The 22,473-nt window shown below is 44.4% G+C and overlaps 4 protein-coding genes across 23 annotated transcripts in view; 1 reads left to right on the forward strand and 3 right to left on the reverse strand.

Annotated features, from left to right (window-relative positions):
* The window catches only part of Ggnbp2 (gametogenetin binding protein 2), a 31,605-nt gene extending 25,062 nt beyond the window's left edge, over window positions 1–6,543 (reverse strand). For 2 of the 9 annotated variants that reach the window (XM_006247048.5, XM_006247047.5), the window contains exons 1-2: window positions 6,397–6,543; window positions 5,936–6,131 (exon numbers count right to left, since the gene is read on the reverse strand). In XM_006247048.5, coding sequence (XP_006247110.1) covers window positions 5,936–6,131; window positions 6,397–6,476 — 276 coding nt within the window. In that variant the 5' untranslated portion in view covers window positions 6,477–6,543. Of the gene's footprint in view, window positions 1–5,935; window positions 6,273–6,396 lie in introns of those variants that run through there. The other 7 variants (XM_006247052.5, XM_006247051.5, XM_006247050.5 and 4 more) reach the window with 5 other exon arrangements.
* A 6,194-nt stretch (window positions 6,544–12,737) lies between these two features.
* Znhit3 (zinc finger, HIT-type containing 3) overlaps window positions 12,738–22,473 on the reverse strand; it is a 41,179-nt gene continuing 31,443 nt past the window's right edge. The window contains exon 6 of the transcript XR_010055228.1: window positions 12,738–14,412. The gene's annotated coding sequence lies outside the window, so the exon portion shown is untranslated. The remainder of the gene's footprint in view (window positions 14,413–22,473) is intronic.
* On the reverse strand, window positions 12,893–14,401 carry Pigw (phosphatidylinositol glycan anchor biosynthesis, class W). Its single transcript, NM_194461.1, is given in 1 exon segment — window positions 12,893–14,401. A coding segment is annotated over 1 exon segment (1,509 nt).
* The window catches only part of Myo19 (myosin XIX), a 29,368-nt gene continuing 23,383 nt past the window's right edge, over window positions 16,489–22,473 (forward strand). For 11 of the 12 annotated variants that reach the window (XR_005489919.1, XR_010055226.1, XR_010055227.1 and 8 more), the window contains exons 1-5: window positions 16,489–16,628; window positions 17,250–17,377; window positions 18,685–18,828; window positions 21,055–21,193; window positions 21,511–21,659. Coding sequence is in view for 4 of the 12 variants with exons in the window: in XM_063269649.1 (XP_063125719.1) it covers window positions 18,817–18,828; window positions 21,055–21,193; window positions 21,511–21,659 (300 nt within the window). In the remaining 8 variants the exon portion in view is untranslated. The remainder of the gene's footprint in view (window positions 16,629–17,249; window positions 17,378–18,684; window positions 18,829–21,054; window positions 21,194–21,510; window positions 21,660–22,473) is intronic. The other variant, NM_001163736.1, reaches the window with a different exon arrangement.

Genomic DNA, 22,473 nt, shown 5'->3' on the forward strand with positions numbered 1-22,473 from the left:
AAAGAAAATTTTGGTTAAAAAAGTTGTTTTCAATATGCATATACAAAATGCCCTAATCTTACTGCTTAAAAGCTTCCAATTTTCAAGTTTATCAATCACATCTTGTTTCTTCTGCTTTATCCCCCCAGACCCATCTCATCTTTGCTTTTGAGGACAGGATTTGTCTATGTAGCCTTGGCTGTCCTGGAACTCATTTTGCAGACCAGGCTAAGCTTGAAATCAGAAATGCCCCTGCCTCTGTCTCCTGAGTGCTGGGATTAAAGGCCACTGCTCCCAACCAGCCTTCTCTTTACTACCTCCAATGGGTGGACACAGCACCTGCTGCAGCTTCAGTACTTACTGGGTATGCTCTAAGCACTCTGACATCACCTCTACCAACACTACTAAGTAAAATTAAAGTCATTCATATAATGCTGTAGCTATAACCACTTTAATGTACAGGCAGAATTATCTAATAACATATATTGTCCACTATATTTATTATAGTCAAACTTACTCAAATTTTAAATAAGCCTGATATTAGGAGCCTTGGTCCAAGCTAGACATGATGGTACATGCTTATAATCCCAGCACACAGGAGGTTGAGGCAGGAAAGTCATGGGTTTGAGGCTAGCCTGGGCTACATTAAAAAAAAAACAAAAACAAAAACAAAAACAAAAAAAAAACCTGGGGCTGGAGAGATGGCTCAGTGGTTAAGAGCCCCGACTGCTCTTTCAGAGGTCCTGAGTTCAATTCCCAGAACCACAGATGGCTCACAACCATCTGTAATGAGATCTGATGCCCTCTTCTGGTGTGTCTGAAGACAGCTACAATGTACTCATGTAAGTAAAAATTAATAAAAAAAAAATAAATAAATAAATAAAAAACCTACCTATGCTTCTACCTCATCATCATCATCACTCCAAATTTTGGTCCTGAAAACTCAACTAAAAATAGTTAATTTTTAATCTCACAGGCTAGAGATGTGGCTCTTGTCTACCACAAACAAGGCCCTAGGATTGACCTCCAGCACTGGGGGTAAAAACAAAACAAAAACAAGCTGTTCAATTAACTCACAGGTTTTTCAGAATCACCTCACAGAATTTAAGAGACTAAGGAATTTAACTGTCAAGCTGGACTTATAGTTCAGAGTATAGCACTTTTCTAATATGAGCGGTCCTGTGTTCAGGCTCCAGAGCACAAGGAAGGAAAATAAAATTAGGTAGTAGTCAGTAGTTTGACACACTGAAGAAAGAGGATCAAAAGTTCAGGCCAGGGCCAGCAAGATCAGCAGGGTAAAGTGTTTGCTGCCAAACTTGATGACCAGAGTTCAATCCCAGGTACCCACATGTTAAAAAGGAACAACTCCCTCAAGTTTTCCTCTGACCTCTACACACATATGAGTGGGGGTGAAGTATGCATGGTCATTCACACAAACATGCATACAAATAAATAAATGTACATTTGTGGGCCAGTCTAACCACCTTATTGAAACCACATCTGAAAATTTAAAGGCAGGGGGGTGGTACTGGCAAGACAGCTCACCAGTTAAGAGCTGCTCTTTCCTGAGGACCCAGGTTTCACTCCCAGAATCCACATGGTGGCTCACTAACATCTGTAACTCCAGCTCTAAGGGATCAGTCTTGCTTTTCTGGCGGCCAAGAGCACCAGACACACAGATATACATACATCATGCAGGTAAAACAACCACACACATAAAAATAAAAACTTTTTTTGAAGGTATGTGGATGTTCACTCAGAAGTAGATGCATAGCATATGGGAGATACTGAGTTCAAACACCAATAAAACATAGACACATATGCTGTGCATACAAATGAAAGAGAGAAAAGGACAAATAAACAGGCGTTGATACTCTTACCAACTAGATAGCGTAACTATCAAGATCAGACTCTTCCTGAACTGGCTGCTTTATATTTTCTCTTGAACTATAGTCTCTGCCTCATCCTTGCCTTTTGAACCTTTAGGATAACAGCCTTTTCTCTTAGAATTATTTATTTACTATATATAAGTACACTGTAGCTATCTTCAAACACACCAGAAGAGAGTATCAGATCCCATTATAGATGGTTATATATGTGGTTGCTGGGAATTGAACTCAGGTCCTCTGGAAGAGCAATCAGTGCTCTTAACCGCTGAGCCATCTCTCCAGCCGGATAACAACTTTTTTTTACTTCATCGTCCTCTAGTCAGCTAGTGTATGTCATTTGATGTTTTAAGAGAACAGTAAGAAAAGGGAAAGGCTAGCATCACTTTCCCCACTCTTTCAAACCTCTTGGTTGACTTCACCTCAGACCCTAGGCTACCTGAAGGAAGACAACCCTGTAAAGTGCATGAGGTGAGGTTTCAGGAGTCATCAGTTCAGCTGCATTATGAGAATGCCTATGCAGAGCCACCCAAATAGAACAAGTCATCGCACAGCAATTATTGCTTTGTCAAGTTTACTGCATCCATTACTGACTTTCACTCTTAAGCATCTGCCCCAGTTTTACTGGACACACCAAAAAAAAAAAAAAAAAAAAGTTCAGACCATTTCCATGAGCTCTAATCAATTAAGTTTATATTTATCAAAATGTCACTTTAGTATTACTCTTTTGTATATGTCTCATTATTCACAAACAAAATACTTTTAACATGCATCAGAAAAGTCCAGCAGGCATTAGGAAAGGTAATATTAAAGAGCTGAAAGAAACACACTACTAAACTTGTAGCAAATGCTAAACTCCTGGGGTTGGGGATTTAGCTCAGTGGTAGAGCTCTTGCCTAGCAAGCACAAGGCCCTGGGTTCGGTCCCCAGCTCCGGAAAAAAAAAAAAAAGAAAGAAAATGCTAAACTCCTAATCCCCTAGGGTTACCATTTTCTGCCTTTTAAATTCAGACAGTTTAAAACTCCTATCAATTCCTAGTCTATTTATTACTCTTATTGTAGGGGGCACATCCATGCCAGAGGTGCTTATGTAGGAGTCAGAGGGCAACTTGCAGGAATCAGTTCTTCCTTTCTACCATTAATATCCCAAGGAATGAACTCCCATCATCGTACTTGGCAGCAACCACCTTTACCCACCCACTAAACCATTTTGTTATCCCAGTTTACAGTTCATCTGGATCAATTTGAATTAAAAGGGCTATCTTCTAGAAATGTTGCAATAATTCAACAACATGAACCAAGAAACTTGTAAAATGTTCTTATCCTTCAGTAATTCTACTTCCAAAAGCCCAATGGGAAAAAATTAACTCAGTGCATTCTCTATATTCTTACAATATTATTCAAAAATGAGAAGTCAGAACCTCATGGAAGGGTGATACTATGGAATATCATACAACATGTACAACCATTAAAAACATTTTTAAAAAATGACAAAAAGTAGTGGTACGCAACTTTAATCTTAGCGTTTTAGAGGCTAAAATAGCAAAGATCATTTTAGCTCAGGAATTTGAGACCCCATCTTTAAAAAAAAAAAAAGAAGGCCAGAGAGATGGCGGGTGTAGTGGATAAAGGTTCTTGCTGTAAAGCCTGACAACCTGTCTTCCATCTCAAAACTTACACAGTGGAAAGAGAACCAATTCCCCATCAACAGTCCTGTATCTTCACATATACACCACATATACAATGGCATACACATCTACATGTACATACATACACAAAATGAATATGCATAAACCTATATACATGTATACATACACACACACAAACACACACACACTCACACATGTATAAAATGTTCCAGTGTATCTCAACCCTGCCTATGTGCAGTGATAACTAGAATAAACTAGGATAACATTTTTTCTGCAAACAAGATTTCTAAAACCATTTACTCAAAGATCACAAGGTTCCCCTTTGGGTTCCTAGGAACAAAGATCAAACCAAGTTAACTTCAGGCAAACACCGCCATCAAACGTCAACAGACCACTACATAACACACACCTCTGCCTCCTCTTCCCACTTCCCTCCCAACAGGTGTCTTGTTCTATACTCTCCCTTGAACTGGGAAGGATAAGAAGCTTGTGTCCCTAAATGTGGCACAGCTTTACATGAATTTTCAATACCCATTCATTAATGACATTTAATGATAGTTCACGAGTTTCTAAGACAAACTATCAAAATTAATTCCTTTGTGACAAAAATCCATTCCTAACCAAGGAAAAATTATACCTATTACTTGAAGCTATTTAAATAGGCTTAAATTGTCTTTGTAATGAGTCTGTAATAAAAGCAAAATTCACACTGTACAAAGCAAAAGCAGGTGACACTAAACCATAGTGTAAGATTATCCATGGAAAAAACTGGAAACTCACATTGTCAAGAATATACATACTTTTCACTTTAAAGTACTTTATAAACTAAATATTGACTAATGTGCTACATTCACGATAAGGGTGGTTATGTGAAAGGAGAGTATAAGTTATGTTAAAATTTACAAATGCATAAAATTTACAATGGTTTTCTGTTTTCATATTATATAATTAAAAAAACCCTCAGGATTAAGGGGAAAAAGTGAACCTGCACAGAAAGGTTGTTACCGAACTGTGTTTTTGAAGCTTTTATGGTGAAGGGGACAGAATGTAATAACAAATGAACTATGACCAAGCATTGTCACACTGAGAAAGAAATCATTTAACTCGTGTTCTAGCTTGTTCTTTTAAGTATTTTAAATATAAGTCCATTATAATTAAAATTCAAGAAAATAAGAAACCATAACCAATACATACAAGTGATTTCTAATACAAATTCTATTTTATGTCAAATCATTTGACTCTTTTTTTTTTTAAAGCATGCTTTCCCTTGCAAAGTCCCATAGAGGTGAACCAGTCAATAGCTCCCCTAATTCTTTTAAAGTACTGAACCTCTTAATTGAGGCTGTCAAAAAGAAAGGCTCAGACTGGCATCTCCACAATGACTTGCATTTTACATAAAATGTTAAAACCTTCAGTAGATAACTACAAAAATTTTTTTCAGGAAGATAACCGTTCTGCCTGGGAGTAGAAGAGTCAAAGGTTGGAAGACTGATCTACATCAGATCACAATGGGCAAGTGTAAAATCCAAGAGCGTCAGCATCAAAATGAAGATTTCAAAACTTGTTCAGAGGAGGTTCATTTAACTGTGGTAAGCAACTGCATTCACTTCCTGCTCAGAATCAACTCAAATTTCTGCCATTTCCTTTTAAAGGAAACAGTACTACAACACAGAGCAGAAGCAGAGGGTCGGCAAAGGCATACCTACACCAAGTAACCATCTTCCCACGTTTGTGTTCTTATATCCACAGCGAGCAGTCAGGTTTTAATACTACTTTACACAGTCAGTAATTTGGTCTTGGGCTACTTGTAAACCAAATAATGCCAAGAAGGCCCATTTTGAAGAGTCATGGCTTAACACAATCATTTCAAGAATTATAATGTGCTAGGCACTATGAGACCTATTAGGAAATCAAATCATTTAGGTGGAATCTTCACTGTGCAAGAGAATGTCACTCTAGCCTCTGTAATTACGTTTATGTAGTAATAGCTATAGTGTTAAAACAGAAAATACACAGGTAGCAATGCAGCTGCGACATTTTCAGATAATTAAGCCTCCCGGAGGGTAAGTGGTTTCTGTAGAGGATAGGCCCTAAACGCCCCAGCTCCTTCAACCCTTCTTCCAGGCGCGTGCTTAGGCAAAGCAGCGTCTGAAAGGAAGACATAAAGGCCAAGGGTTCTGAAAGGGAGGAAGACCTGAGAAGAGGACCTCTAAGTGCGTTCGGGGCGCTGGATTTGGGGCCTGCCAAGGGTACTAAGGGGGCCACTGCAAAGGCGAGTTTGTGGGGCCTGTCGGAGAGACGGCCTCGCCTAGGAGTTGCAACACACTCTTTCTCTAGTGCGCAGCGCTCGGCCTGGGGGAGGGGGAGGAGGGGAAACAGCTGCCAGGGGAGCAGCGGGCCCAACCCGGCCCAGTCCGCTCACCGTGAGAGTGTCGTCTATGTAGAGGGGAATCTGCCTCCTCTCGAAGGGGAACTCCTCCTCCCCGTCCCTGCACACTGCCACCAGTCGCGCCATCGTTCCCGACGCTGCCGTTGCCACCGTCACCACCTCCTCCCAGCTGCCGCTGCTGCCGCCGCCGCTGCTGCTCCTGCCGCTGCTGCCTCCTCCCAGCTCCTGCCTGCAACAGCCAAACCCCGCGAGCGTAAGCACCCGCCACCTCGCAGCACATTCGCCACGGGGGAAAGGGGTGGGGGGGCGCGGAGCAAGAAGGACGGGAGAGCCGCGCTGCGTTTCCCATCACCCGATTCCACACGCGCCCAGCCAATCAGCGCCCCGCAGGGCCGGGACCCGCCCCCTCGCGCCGCCTGCCCTCCCCCACCTGCCCCCCCCCCCCGCCCGCCCGCTGGCCTCCAGTCAGGGTCCAAAGGAGAGGCGGAAAGGACCTGCTGGCCCCGGGACATCCCCGCCCGGCTCGGGAGTCCGGGCTCCAGGAGCCCATCCCCGCCTCGGCTCCACAGCCCATGCCTGGTGCCCGCCGCTGACCCCTTCTCCCCGGTCGGAGCGCCCCGCCCAGGGTGGCCCCTAGGCTGCAGTTGCCCGGCGCCACCCCGCCCCTGGGAGGGGTCGACCCCGCCTCGGCTCTGCAGAGTTGGGGTGGGGGGCAAGCTCAGACCCTGTCCTCACCCAGGTCGGAGGAGGGCTCTCGGTTCTGACCTTCACTGATTTCGCGGACGCCTCCCTGACCCCCACCTCTGCTCCCCGTTACCGGCTGACGAGGCCCGCGTCAGGGCCGGCCTGGGCGGGAGCGCGGCTGCGAATGCCGTTTCCTCTCCAGGCTCAGTCAGCCGCTCGCGCCACGGGGAGTGTGGGAGGGAGGGCGGGGGACGTGGGGAGGGTGGGGCCGGGAGGGGCCGCGAACTCCAGGCGGAGCCTGCCTCTTCTCGCGAGACCGCGGCCACCTCGCTCGTGTCCCGACTTTCGAAATCGGCGTGTCGGGGTGGGGGGAACTCCCTGTGCCGTCGCGCGCGGCTGGCCTGCGCGGAGGCCCGGATTTACCAAGATGATCGAGAAATAGGGCCAGTAGGGAGGCTGAGCAGGAGTAGCCTGGATCCCTGCCCGTAAGGAACTAGGATCTGCTCTCTGGGGACCGGTGGGGTGAAAAGCGCCTACTCCGGGTGGACGGAGCAGGTCCGGGCCCGATAAGACTTAGGTGAGCGATGAGGAGCCGAGGCGGTCGAGGTCTAGAGAACGGACAGTGAGTGGAGAGACCTTTGACCTTGTTTTCCAGGTTTGACACATGCGGACTTCCACCACTGGAAGACTGGAGGAAAGGGCTCTGCGACCCTGACTGACCCAAAGCCAGCCGCCTTATGGGGACAGCGTCAAGATATCTTGACAGGATGGAAAATACGTGCAGAACCTGTTGTTATAATAGAAAATTGAGCTGTAGTCTATGTTATAGGTTCTGACCAAAGGAACTTCTTGAGTTAATATTAACTTAAGGGACTCCCTTGGGCAAAGTACTGACAGTGGCCAAAGGCCCTTCGGTCTGACCATCTTCCGAGAACCAGAGCTGCTGTAAAGACAGTTCCTCTGCACTCTGACCACTGCCACGTTCTCAGGTCCTAGTCTAAGGGGGCCCATTGTGAAGCCAAAAAGATGGCAATTGTTTCGTCTCGATGGCTTTAATGATAAATCCATTCGCTGCTTGTACAAACTGCCTGACCTTAAGGACAGATCGAATATTTTCTGGTAAAATAGGCTAAAACGGTTGTTACTGACCTTTAAAAGTATTTTGATCACATGAAGTCTTTCAAGTCACAACCAAAAAAAAAAAAAAAAAAAAAAAGTCCATAGTGCATCCTTAACCATGTTGACTTATCACATTGTGTGGTCACTGTTAGAGTAGGTGACATAATAAACTGGAAGAACCATTGTGTATTCCCAAAGGTGTGATTATCTAGTAAGTATGTCTTTAGGCCATATTAAAAGTAGAACAGTTTTATCCTCGGCTTAAATCCAGTTTTTCATGCACTTCTGACAGGTTAGAATACATAGTAAAATTACAGACATTTTTAGAGAATCTTGTGCTTTATGTCTACAACTACTACAATCCATGCACCTACTTTGATTATTTGAATTTTAGGTTATGGTTGGTAATGAATATTGAGCCAATATATAAGTAGCTGCCAACTTTAATATTTTCACTATTAAATACACACCAGGTACTAGCAAAGAATTAGGCTATGAAGAAAATGGCAGTTGACAAGCTAGGATACCTTGTTTTCACTATAATGGCTATATTTGATATGGCAGTAAAATCAGTGGCATGTTATTTAAATTAGTACATCTGAAAACCTGTAAGTTGGATTTTCCTTTTCATGATCTGATAGTGTGAAATTCTATTTAATCAATTAAAAATAGAAACACAAGCCCAGCATGGTAGCACAGACCTGCAAGCCCAGCACTTGGAGAGACCAAGGCAGGGAGTTTATCATAAATTCAAGGCCAAACTGGATTGCACAGACCCTTTCTCAAAATAGGAATTAAGTAAAAATACCTTTTTAATAAACATAAATGAAAATGTAAGCTCCTTAAAGGTAGGGATTTTGTCTCATCTGTATTCCTGGCACCTGTACCTGACAGAGCTCAGTAAATTGTGGTCTTTCTCTTCTGAAAAATCAGAGGGAGTTTTGCCTACTAATTCTGATTTTGTGAGCTCAGTAGCTTTTCTTTAGAACATTAGGAATTGGAGTGGAGAAAAACAGTGTACACTTTGTCCTTTTTAGTTAACACCTGTGATTATCAAGATATAAACTTAGTGAGACTAGAAAAGTATGGAGGACTGAGGGTATAATGGTAGAACACTTGGTCTAGCAGGCTCAAAGCCCAAGGTTCAGTATCCAGTACCACAGAAATAAATACCATAATATCAAATAAAAAAGTGCTAGACATGGTACACATCCCAACATGCCAGAGGGAGAGGCAGGTAGATCTCAGTGAGTTCCAAGCCAGCCTGTCCTATTTAGTGACACCCCGTCTCAGAAAAAAAAAAAAAAAGTTATTGACAATAAGCAACAGACCAAATGAGATGTTCACTGTCATAAGATAACTACTTTCCCTAAATGAATATACTAGTTTATACTAGGCATAAACTATTATGCCTCTTTTGGCTGCTCCAATAGATAAACTGTGAGGTACTGGTACAGTGTGTGACACAGCAGAAAAATCAACTTTCCTAGTCATGCTTAATTTACATACTATAATCTTATTGGCTAAATTTCAAGTCTTATTTTTTACTTGAAAATAAAATCAGATATAATTGTAGTCAGCAAATACAAAGTCATATTAACACTAAATTAGCCATTAAATTAAGAAATTGAAGTAAACAAAACACATTTATTACTCAGTATATTTACATTAAAAAATATATTGAGGGCAGGAGAGATGGCTCAGCAGTTAAGAGCATTGACTGCTCTTCCAGAGGTCCTGAGTTCAATTTTCAGCAACCACATGGTGGCTTATAACCTTCTGTAATGGCATACGATGCCCTCTTCTGGAGTGTCTGAAGATAGCTACAGTGTACTCAATAAAATTAAAAAAAAAAAATTTTTTTTTGAGATTTAGGGATGTGGCTCAGTACAATGCTCGCCCAGGATACTTGAAGTTCTGATTCACAGCACCACAAAACATATAGTCTATAATATGAAGACAACTAGTTTAAAATAGCAAACCTGTATCTAAACTACCCAAATAATTTAGATGGCTAATAATTACTAAATTAAAAACCCTGACCATCTTCCAAGTGTCGAAACTACCAACAAGTGGGTGTGGGGGCTCATGCCTGAAATCCCAGCATTGAGCCTGAGGTAGGAGTACAACTGTGAGCTCCGGGCAAAGCAAAATCCTGTGAACAAGCTCTTTAAAATACTGCTGTTTTCTAACTTCCAATAAGTAACAAGACTTTGTTTGCTTCTCTTTTTTTCCCCCAAGGGTCCCTGCACATAGCCTTGGGGGTCCTGACATAAACTTGATATCAGAAAAGCAAGTTTTCATTGATTCTTTTTTTTTTTTTCTTTTTCTTTTTTTCGGAGCTGGGGACCAAACCCAGGCAGGGCCTTGCGCTTCCTAGGCAAGCGCCCTACCACTGAGCTAAATCCCCAACCCCGTTTTCATTGATTCTTATCCACTCCCCACCCCCCCACACACATCTAGCCTGGTCTCAAACTGTGGAGCTGAGACTGGCCCTTCACTCCTCATCCTCCTTCCTCCACCTTCCAAATCCTAGGATCACATACAGGTTTGTGTCAGGATAGCTGGCCAGTGTTATGCCTGCTTTTAAGATAAGCATTGGCCAAGATGGTGGCATCCACTTGGGAGCAGATGGATCTTTATGAGTTTGAGACCAGCCTAGGCTATATAGACTACTCAAAAAAAAAAAAAAAAAAAAAAAAAAAAAAAAAAAAAAAAGACATCAGAATGGTAAACTAAAGATCTAGTGATTTTTTTAAATCTTTAGACTTAACAGCTTTTAAATGATTCCAGTTCTCAGTAGACAACTAAGCCTTAATGTAACCAGTTCTATTAGTCTAAGTACTTTCGTTTTTTTTCTCACTGATTTTCTTGATTCTCTTTCCCATGATTAAGGCTGCCTTGTCCCTTTCTCCAGCTTATAGCCCACACTTTTTTTTGAGTTACCTAGATTCCCTCCCAACTTTTCTTGACAGATTCATCACACATTGAATATTCTCTGCCATCTACTCTTCTACCCTCTTCCCCAGATACATGTATCATCCATCAGCTTCAGAATTGCCTTAAAAATGCCCATTTATGGAGAAAACTTTTGTTTCTTCCCAGATTGGTTATTAGTTTCACATCTGTAACAAACCATAGGTGTTTTATTTTTCCTATGACTTAGTATTCTATTAGCTTAATATGTTTTCCCTCACTAAATCGCAAGCTCCAATATACTAGAAATTTGTTTTATCTTTTTATTTTGAGATGGGGTAGCCCAGGCTAGCCTTGAGCTCTAGCTCCTGTCACAGCTTCCTGAATGCTATAATTATAAGTTGCAAACTTAGGTGTGCTTTATTACGGTGTTCCTAGAACAGAGTAGACAACAAGGAATCAGTCTTAAAACCTGTATAGCTGGGCTGAGGGGGACATACTTAAAATCCTAGTACTTGAGAAACTGAAACTGACTAATCATAAATTCCAGACCAGTTTGGGCTACAGGGAGCGTTTAAAGTTCATATGGGCTACATAATAAGATCATGTATCAAAAGTTTGTCTTTGAGGAAAAAAAGTAAATGTTACCAGGTACCTGAAAAAAACCTGTTTTAATTATTACGTATATATAAACTATGTCATCCAACTCAATCATTTATTGCATTTAACTGTTTGCTGGCTTGGAATGTATCTGGTTTTAAACACTTGCTTCTTAAAAGATAAACGTCAGTATAAAAGAAGTACTGAGGGAACAGGAGATGAGGCTCAATCAGTTAAGCGCACACGTTGCTCTTGAAGAGCACTCAGGACCAGTATTTACATGGTTGTTTCCAACCACCCCTGACTCCAGTTTTCAGAACAAATGCTCTTCCAACCTTTTCAGACACCAAACGTGCTTGTGATGCACATATATAAAGACAAAACACACATAAATAAATGAATAAATCTAATACAAAAAATTTTTTTAAAGATGAATTGAAAAATCCACAATTTGCCGGGCATGGTAGTACGTGCTTTTGATGCCAGCACTCAGAAAACAGAATGGCAGAATCTGAGTTTGAGGCCACCCTAGGCGAGATACTGAGTTCCAGGTCAGCCAGGATATACAGTGAGATTCCCGACTAAAAGAAGGAACCGGGAAAAATGAGCGATTAAGAGCACTTACTTGCTGGTATTCCAGAGGACCCAAGTTCAATTCATAGCACCCGTATGGCAGCTCACAATCATCTGTGATTCCAGTCTCAGGGCATCCACCCTCTCTTCTGACTTCTGTGGTCACTGCACACATGTGATTCACAGACATACATACAGGCAAACTATATATACACATAAAAATTTTAAGTGACAATTCATATCTTAATATAAACATATAATACAAACATAATCACATAATCATATATTCATATAAACAACCACAAATACAGTGCGATAATGATATATAGAAAGTAAAGGGGCTGGAGAGATGGCTCAGCGGTTAAGAGCACCCGACTGCTCTCCCAGAGGTCATGAGTTCAATTCCCAGCAACCACATGGTGGCTCACAACCATCTGTAAAGAGATCCGATGCCCTCTTCTGGTGTATCTGAAGACAGCTACAGTGTACTTATATATATAATAAATAAATAAATCTTTAAAAAAAAAAAAAAAAGAAAGAAAGTAAAAATTACCACCATCCATCTTCCAGTGTCGAAACTACCAACAAGTGGGTATGGGGGCTCATGCCTGAAATCCCAGCATTGAGCCTGAGGTAGGAGTACAACTGTGAGCTCTGGGCAAAGCAAAATCCTGTGAACAAGCTCTTTAAAATACTGCTGTTTTCTAAGTTCCAATAAGTAACAAGACTTTGTTTGCTTCTCTTTTTTCCCCCAAGGGTCCCTGCACATAGCCTTGGGTGTCCTGAAACTCAACATGCAGACAAGGCTGGCTTCAAATCAGAGAGATCTGACTGCCTCTTCCTCCCATTTCTGGGATTAAAGTTTGGTACCACTTCTGTTGGCTTATTTTACATAATGTTGATATGTGTTAAACATCCAAGTACAGGTACAGGCACAGGAGTCTTCCTTAAAAAAGGTAAAGTTTAATTTCTTTCATAGGGGATCGAAACTTCATAATAAAATATGGTTAAGACTAGGCTGCTAAGAACACATTTCCCCCACACTTATTCTACTCCACCAAAATAATGCTAATCAAATACATATTTCTTACCCATTTATCACCAGAACTTTATGGTTTTACCTTGTAAGTCAAGTACATATATAACTAAGCAGTTGGCAAACATATAAATACTAAGCACAGCTAAGGTCCAAAAGGCACCAGTGTGTAATGTATCCACCGTCAGGTTAATCAGACCAGTTGCTACATTTGACAGTAAGAAAAAAAACAACTGGTTTCTGTTCAGAGCTGTGATCAAACAAAAACTGGGTTTGTTCTTTTCAGCTTCTACGATTAGAGATTCAGACTGTCTATTTGTAGTAGCAGACTGTATAAGTTTCCAAGAACATGGAACTAGAGCCCCTTTAATTAGAAATTTGGCAAAACTCAAAACGATACCACTCAGTAACAGACAACTAAGCAGCATCAGGCTGGAGGCAACCACCCACAGACAAAAGGCTAAATTGGCCATTCTTCGAGATACTGCTTCTACGTTTACTTGCACTATATTAAGAGAAATGAAGAAGCCAACAGCCACCGAGAATACCCAACAAGTAGCTTTTATCCAGTCTCTGACCTGTGCTCTTCTCTTGAACACATAAAATCCTGTTTGTACACCAGCCATGTATATTGCCACATACCCCAAGGTGGAAATTATTCCCTCTCGGTTAGCATTTAATAAGCCAACTCTTGTGCCCCTGCCATCAGTGCCATACAAAATTATCCCCTTGAGTGGAGTAAAGTCAAGGGCAAGCTGGTACAACACAGTAATGCTGATGGCCACAATCCATGACTTATTTAAAGGAAAAATAATCAAAAGCAGTGATGTTATTAATTTCACAACTATGATGGTAAAGAAAAAATTCCAGTGAACTCCATACTCAGTTGAATGTTCCTGGTAGCCTATGGATTTTATAATGACTAACCTTCCCATTCCTAAGAAGACTAATGGCCAGACAGAATACAGCGATTTTCTAAGATGATTAAATCTAGACCCTTCTGTATATTTCCTTCTAACCTCTGGGCAAACCATTGCAGCCCCAAAAATAAAGCCACCTACTCCAAAATCCATTGCTCCTGTCCCATAAAGTTCAGTTTTGGCAAATCTTCTAGGGAAAAGTGGGAAATCCACAGCCAAAATGGCAATAGCAGTAAATACACTGTTAATGACCCGGTAACAGGTGATGGCTGGATTGTACTCTGATTCTAGGCTGATTTTCAAGAAGCTTGCAAAGACTTTCTGGACAGGTACTTTGGCATAGCAAGTCCTCCTGTGGTATATCTGATACAACAGCCACGCCCCACAGACAATCACAGTGAGATTCTCAAGGAGGATAAAGGAAGACAATACAGTCAGAGTGATCACTAGGGGGACTATCAAGACAACAAAGTCCATGAAGAATTGTGTGGTCCAGGTGTGCAAGAAAGAGCACAAATGCTGTGAGAAAATGATCAGAAGGCCTCTACACAGGATACAGAACGCAGGAAAGCACAGGCCCTGGGTCACTTCCAGAACACTGGTCCCACTGAGGTTACTGACAAAAGCTTCCTTCAGCTGCTTTTGAGACATTTTTTCCATTCCTGTGAAAAGAACAAAGAATAGATTTGAGGAACACAACATTGTTGCTAAGTCGGTAAATACCTATGTACCTAACTTGAATTTACCCATTTCTTATTTAAACAAAAGTTTAAGGGCTGGAGAGATGACTCGGTGGTTAAGAGCACTGGCTGCTCTTCCAGAGAACCTGGGTTGAATTCCCAGCACACACATGGAAGCTCACACCTGTCTAACTCTAGTTCCAAGGGATCAGACACTTCATACAAACACACATGTGGGCAGAACAGAACTTAAAGCCCTACTGGTTTCTGAGCAGAATTGTCCTGATTCTCCTAGAACCTAAAACTATAGGAAGAAGTCAACATTGACACGTTAAGAGTCTAAAATTTCTAGTACAAAGTTTTATCTTCAATATAAGTAAGGCAAATTCAAAACAAAACTGGCTTAGCTCCCAGACAACCTTGACTCTGTCTGTCTCTGTCTGTCTGTCTGTCTGTCTGTCTCTCTCTCTCTCTCTCTCTTTTTCTTCTTCTTGAGACAGTTTCTCTGTATAGCCCTGGCTGTCCTGGAAATTGTTTTGTAAACCAGGCTGGCCTCAATTCAGGCCTCTGCCTAGAGAGGCCTTTCTTTCTTGGGGGGGGGGGGGTGGTGTACGGGGAGGGAGGAGACAGTGTCTCACTATGTATCCTGAAACTTAATATGTAGATCTGTCTGGCCTTGAACTCAGAGATACACCTGCCCTAGCCCATCCCCTGCAATTAAGGCATGTGCTACCACAGGATGTAGCCATACCTAGTCTTAAACTTAGTAAAAAATTAAATTTGGGATACGAACCCAAATGGCATCACAGTCATGAATTTCTATTACCCAGCATAATTCATATTCTTTCTCTCCAATATACAATTATACATATAAAATTACATTATGCACATCATGATATATACACCGATCTTTAAAATAAAACTTCAGGAGCTGGAAAGATGCCTCAGAGGTTAAGAGTGTTGGCTGTCCTTCCAGAGGTCCTAAGTTCGGTTTCCAGCAACCACATGGTGGCTCATAATCATCTATAAAGAGATCTGCTGCCTTCTTCTGGCGTGCAGGTAGAACACTGTATACATAATAAGTCTAAAAAAAATGTGGGGGATAAAAACTTCAGGAAGGGAGAGAAAATAGTTGTAAATATATCTTAGAGTTAGGGCCCTTGGTTTCCAACACTGGGTACATAAAGAAGAATTGCATGAGCCCCAGGTTACTCTTTTCCTCTTTTACACAAAGCCATATTTTCAGATCAAGGAGCAGGTGGACAGAATGGATGCACAGTGCATACCAGCGCTTGTGGCTCCTTTTTTATGCTAATGTCTGAAAAGCTGCACCCATAGAAAACACATCCGAAGGTCAGAAGTGAATAATGTCCCTGAAGGGAAGACCCTACATCAGCACCTCACCGTAAGTTGCCCTGCTCCTTAGGCCCTTGGATCTTTTTCCTGACAGCCCTCTCCACGGCCACGCCCTGCCCCTCTGACTGAGGGTCTTTGGCGTTGACAGAACAGGCTCCCACTGCAACTGCGGGCATCCTCCGCTTCCGCCTCGCGAGCCGCGCTTCCGGCCGCCTCGCTGCAGCCTGTTCTTCCGGGACCGCAGATTCCGCGCACCCCCGCCCCGGATGGTGACAGTCCCCACCCCTCTGACTCCCCATGCCCTTCAGTGTCTTGGGCTGGGTTGGTCGGGATATTCTCAAGACCAAGTCGTGCAGTAGGTCCGTGGGAGGGGCGTCTCTCCTCCGACCCAGGACAAGGAGGGTCAGGTAGAGGGTCCGAGGAGCCCGCTTCAGCCTCGGGCACGGTGACCCGCAGCAGGCTAGCCCCAGGGCTCTCGGAAACCGCACTTTCCCACCCAGATCTCAGAGGCCACAGAAACACCACACCTTACCCCAGAGTGTCCAAAGACCTCACCTCACCGGTAACCCGCTAGCCAGCCTGCGGCCTGGGACAAGCCACGTGCGTCCCGCGCCGCGTGTGCGCGCCCCGCCCCTAGGGAGGAGCCGGCGGGCTCCGGGCCATCTAGCTCCCGCTGCTGCGGTCCGCCGGCGGCCCGGAGGTCCCGGCTCTCTTTCCTGGCCGCTCCCGTTCTCTCTGCTCTCTTCCCTCCACGGGCTCTTCCCGCCGCTTCAACCTGCCCACTCGCCTTTCCAATCGGTCTGGGCCGGGACTACACGCTGGGCGCCGGGGCCGTGGGACCGGTGAGTGCCACTCCCCGCCTAGATCCAAAACCCCTCAGCGCCTGGCGGGGTAGGGAGGTCATTGTGTCTCTCAGAGCTAAAATAGAAAGAGGCCTCTCACTTTCTAACTCAGCATTTCTCTTTTTACCCTCTCATGACCCAGGGGAGGTAGCACACAGCTTGTGGCTTTTGCCCAGGACAAGGACCTTCACGGTCACTTTTCAGCTTGACAGCAGGGGGCTACAGAAGGGGTATTTCTGGCTGAAAGGTCTGTCCCTTTCTTTGTCCTACCCAGGGAGAGGCGTAAGGAAACTGCGCCCTTGACTAGGGTCATAGCCACCTTCCCAGGAAGGACGCATTCTCTCAGTACCAGGTGCTTCCGGAGTGGTATCCCGAAGCCCTGGGCACCTTGGGCACGCTGCCTGTGTTGGAAGTGTTGGCTCCCTCCAGAAATCTGAAGCAAAGCAGTCTGAGTCCCCTAGGACCCTTGCCCAGATCATTTCATTATAGCCCTCCTGCTGTACTTCTTACAAAAAGAAAACTGAAGCAGAGGCAGAGTGGGTGGCAGTCTGGTTGCCACTTGCCTTGGTCCTTAACCTATTCATTACTCTCTTCTGCCTACTGTGGTCACGCCCTTTCCAGAAATTCTTGGTGGTAAACTCGAGAGGAGGGAGCAGGAGAACTGGAGAAAACTGCTCTGATTCGATTTGACTTCAACCAGGAGTTGACGCTGCAAAGTAATAACCAGCATTTACTCAGCTCTCTCGCAGGTACTTGCCCATAGGAGCCATAATTTTGCGCTTTGCGGTATGGTATTATATCATTGGCAATTGTATAAAAATGAGGTTTAGAGAGCCCCTGTAATACATTCTAAGAGGGCTGTGAGCTTTGGATTCTAACTTCTGCTCTGTTGTGGTCTCCTGATTGGCCTCCCCCTCAAGATAAGCTTCCAGCTGAGTCTCCAGAGATCCTTGGGTGCTGGGGTGCAGTATACAGAGTGATGATGTCTCCAGCACAGTCCTGATACCCTTTTTTTCTTGAATTTTCCCTCTCCCTGTTTCATGGAAGTCCCTAGTCCTGGTTCTTTAAAGGCTAGGTGTGTTCAGAGGCTCAAAAAAGTCTGTATGAGGGTTAATTCTTCAGTCCATTATTAGATGTCCCTCACCCTCGCCCCCCCTCCATTGTTAGGCAGGGATGGGCGCCTGGGACACCCCAAGTCTGAGGCTCACCATTTTTCAGATACTGTCCTCATACAGGTATTCTCAAATAGATTCCTCTCTCCTGGTCTCACCTTGTCTTAACAGTGTAGCCTAGACAGGCCTCAACTTTGAGATCCTCCTGCCTCAGCCTCTTGTGTGTTGAGATCGCAGGCAGATGCAACCAGTCTCAATCTCGTCTTTCGGACAGTGGGCATTCCCTACCTGTTTAGTGTCTCCAAATGGATCGTCAACTCTATGCATAATACTAACGTTCCTGCACAGTGATACGAGATTCAGATCTGTACTGTGCTTTCCAACCTTGACCTCATTGGCCTTCATAACCTCTATGTAAGGTAGATTTAACTGTCCCTATTTTCAAGGTGAGAATCTGGGGCAGTAGAGTTGCCCTGAGGTCACATACCCATCCAGTAACTGAACTATGATTCCCTTCTCACACGGCAGTTCCCAGGGATATCAGTGTTGACTCCATCAGCTGCTGGCCACATTTGTGTAGGGCATGTCTGTCCAGTGGTGATGATAGGGCCAAAGCTGTCTCTCCCTCATGTTTCCATTCTCCGTGGCATACTGACCCAGAAGATTTTGCAACCCCAGCCCTTTACTTACTTCCCTTAAAACTGCCCCTGGCCTTTCACTGTAAGAGAAACATCAGAAAGTATCCCCAGAAGTCAGTCTCTGGAGGCCCTCAGCAAAGGTGCCTTACTTCTTAATTGGCAAAGGGATGCCCAGACGCTCCCTCTCTGCCCGGGCCTGCCTGGTTCTCATTTGGGATCCTCCTGCTTGGTGGGAGGAGCAGGACTGAGTCATCCCAGAGAGGCCCTCACCTGTGTGTGGCCCTTGTCTTCTGTCTCACGATACAGGTTTCGAGATGACTTGTGGGCGATTCCCACACACCTGAGTCTTCTGCTGGAGTGATGGCCTCATGACCAGGTTGACAGACAGTACTGCCAGTGTCTGTGACACAGAACTCTGGCTGACCACACTGAAGCACGATGCACCAGCAGGTAATCCCTCAAGCTGATGTAACTGAGCACCACCAGGCACTTTCCTGTTTGCTTGTCTGAATAAAGGCTGCGGTGCTTCTAGTGAAGGACAGGAAAGACCCTTCTTTTCTCTTCAGATAGCTATCCCAGGACGCTTCCTGATAGCTAACTTGAATGACTCCCTTTTTGTGGTTCTGTGACTCTTTTCCTTGGAATGAATAAGGGGAGATAGGTAAAGAAGTCCAAATCGTGTTGATAACCTAAAATGGGGGCATATCCTGACAGAAATCCCTGATAGACTGTCACTTTAGTCCCAGCACTTGGGAGGCAGAGGCAGGCAAATCTCTGAGTTTGAAGTAGGCCTGGTCCACAAAATGAGTTCCAGGACAGCCAGAGCTCAGAAACCCTGTCTGAGAGAGAGAAACAGAGAGAGAAAGAGAAGGAGGAGGAAGAAGAGGAAGAGGAGAAGAAAGAATTAGTCAAGCAAGCTGGGCATGGTAGGTAGCACACAGACAAGGAGATTTCTGAGTTCAATGTCTAGAGAGAGAGACAGAGTCTGTCTTTTAAAAAAAAGAAGAAAAGAGAAAAAGAATTATCCCCGTGGAGAAGGAACATGAACAGTACAGACAGGAGGTGAGCCTGTGCAAAAATGTAGGAGAAGGCAGGTAGCGTGGGTGGAGTCTGCCATTCTGCCTCTGAAAAGGCCCGGTATTCCTGGCCTGCAAGGTGGGAACCACCCTTCACCATGGAGCTCTATCTCATACACGTAGCACCCTTTCTTTATAAGTAGCTCAGATCCAGAGAGCTACTTATGTATTTGATGAAATTTTATTTTACTAAATTTTGCTCAATACTAAGGGCTCAGGGACTTTGTGCTCTAGAGAGCCCCAGCAGAATAACCAAGGTAGGACTGGTCAGGCTCAAGAAAGCCATGGCAGATGCTACTGGACTATTGAGCCATTTGCCAGGAAATAGACTGCTCTACGTTGTTGCATTTTCTTTTTTCCTTATTCCGAAAGTAATCATCTTTACCACAGCTATACTAGTGACTGGCCTGTGTGTGGCCCTTGTTAATAGGAGGCACTAAGTTTGAGTATGTTGTTTCCGTGAGGAATGCAGGATGTGCTACACAGTGCTCTTATGAACCTTCTGGAGAGAAGGCTCAGACAGAATGACTGCCTCAAGGTCACCTGCCACATTCTTTATCAGGAATGTGGAAAAACAAAGGAAAGCAATCGAAAAGGACATTGAGGTCACCTGTCACAGTATCCAAACACAACATTGTAAAGAACATTTAGACTTTTTTTTTGTTTTTGAGCAGGGTTTCTCTGTGTAGCCCTGGCTGTCCTGTCGATCGGTAGACCAGGCTGGCCTGAGCTCAGAGATCCACCTGCCTCTGCCTCCCAAGCACTGGGACTGAAGGCCTGTACCACCACCCAGCACAATCTAGCTTTCTAATCCAAGCTCTTCATCACCATACTCAACTCCCAGTTGAATCAGAACTGTTCCTAAATTGTAGCTGGGTTTTGTTTTGTTTTTAAGTAGGCTCTTTCTCCTTTCCTTTCTCTTCCTTCCTCTCCCCTTCCCTTCGCTCTTCTTTCATCTGTTCTTGCCCTTCCAAAGATCCAGCTGTGCTGGCTGCAGCAGTTACCCTAGATAACAAGAGGCTGCTTTGTATGTTGTGATGTGTCCAAGCCTCACAGTCTTTAAAACAAACTCATCACGGTGTTGCTCAAACGGAACAAGCTACCTTGGCTGCTCCTGAGGGGTTAAGCATTGAGAGTTCATCCGTCTTGTCAGAAACACATCATACCGAGACTCTGGCCTTCCTGAGCTGATTCCAGCCAGCTGAGCCTCCTTCCACTCTATCCTCCCTGGAGGATAGACAGCAGCTCTGTAAGGCTGGTAGCCTGTAAAAACTGCCTCAGCTGGAGCTCACAGCAGAGGAGACAGGACGGCATTGATTACTAATACATACTATCGAGGCCTTGACCAAGTGTTCTGTGTGTCTCTCTTCCCCCATAACCTGGTAGTTGAGTTTTTCTTCCTTTATTTATGGCAGAGGTGGGGAACGTAGCTCTTAAAGGTGAATTATCCAGGCTCTCGTGCTAATAAGCAGCAGAGCTGAAACACGAGCCACCTGGATCATGTAGAAACCTGTTCTTTCTCCTCTGCAGGCTCCACCCATATTACCTGCCAACTGGTCTGAGACCCAGGTCTCATGGCTCTTATATTGTTCCCCTCCAGGTGAATGGCCACAGTTTAGGCTCTGATACCCAAGGCAGGACATCCCTCAAGGGCGACCTAAGGGAGTTCCTGGGTGGGGAGGTCCCACTGCACCAGCTGGATGACCTCACCAAGGTGAATCCCGTGACACTGGAAACAGGTATGGGCCTTCCTCTTCTTCAAAAGCATAGGGGTGCAACAAGGGTCTTGAGCATTGTTTCCTCAGTTCAGTCCACAAATTGAGACTCCTGACCTGGCCTCTGCCCCAGGGAGCCTGGCACTGCACCTGGGCTCCCCAGGGCAGGCTTTGCTCTAGGTTTGGGACTCGTCTTAATTAGATCTTATGTCTGTTCACTGGGGAGCTACAGGGTTCTAATGGCACTTAGCTAATTATAGAGGGAAGGCTGCTTAACGGATGTGTGTCTGGGGTTCTGTCTGTATTTGAGCCAGACTTTGCTAACACCATCTTTGCCTCAGTCCTGAGGTGCCTGCAGGCCCGGTACACAGAAGACATATTCTATACCAATGCTGGCTGTACCTTGGTAGCTCTGAACCCCTTTAAGCACATCCCTCAACTCTATGCACCAGAACTGATGCAAGAGTACCATGCTGCACCTCAGCCTCAGGTAAGGCTCCCTGCAGTCCCTCCATCCTTCTCCATCTGCAACAGTGATGCAGTCATTCAAAGCCTACTGGTGCCATGTCCTAGCCCAACAAGAACTCTCAGAAATTTGGACACATAACTAAGGTACAATACGAATAGTTAATCAGGACTGAAACCTAACAGAGGAACATCAAACAAAGGATTTATTGGTACCAGTTTCACTACTGTAATGAAGGGTCTTCAGGTGTGATTGTGTCCTTAGCTATCTTTTCAGAAAAGAATAAAAGCGTATATAAAAGGGATTGTCTTTGGACAGTCAGCACATGTTCTTCTATACTGAGAATAAATTACAATACAAAGACAGGAATAAATTATTTGAGAGCTGGGAGGCAGTGGTGTAGGCTGCGAATGACATGTGTTCAGGAAGAGACAAGAACCAGCTGGCTGGCTGGAGAAAGCCTGGGGTGAGAGGTGATTGGTAAAGGGTTGAAGATGAATACACGGGGCAGAACTCCCACAACCTGAAGAATTTACTCCATGTGGAGATGGGCCTTTGGACAGAGTCTGCCAGGGGAATGATAAAAGTGAAAGAAACAGAGAACACTTGAGGCCTCTTAACAGTCCAGTTACTAGGCAGCTGCAGCAAGGTCAGTTAGAGAAAGACAGACAGCTCTCGGGAAGCTGTCGGTGATCATTGCTGGCTGGGCTGGTGAGGCATGGTGCAGATGGCACTGCCCTCCAGTTTATGTAAGGAGCAGTATCCAAGAGGAGTATACAGAAGTCTATCCTGACCTGGTCTGACACACTACCTGCCCGCTCCTCAAAGGCAAATGTCA

The sequence above is a fragment of the Rattus norvegicus genome, chromosome 10 (genome assembly GCF_036323735.1).
Source record: "Rattus norvegicus strain BN/NHsdMcwi chromosome 10, GRCr8, whole genome shotgun sequence".
NCBI lineage: Eukaryota > Metazoa > Chordata > Mammalia > Rodentia > Muridae > Rattus > Rattus norvegicus.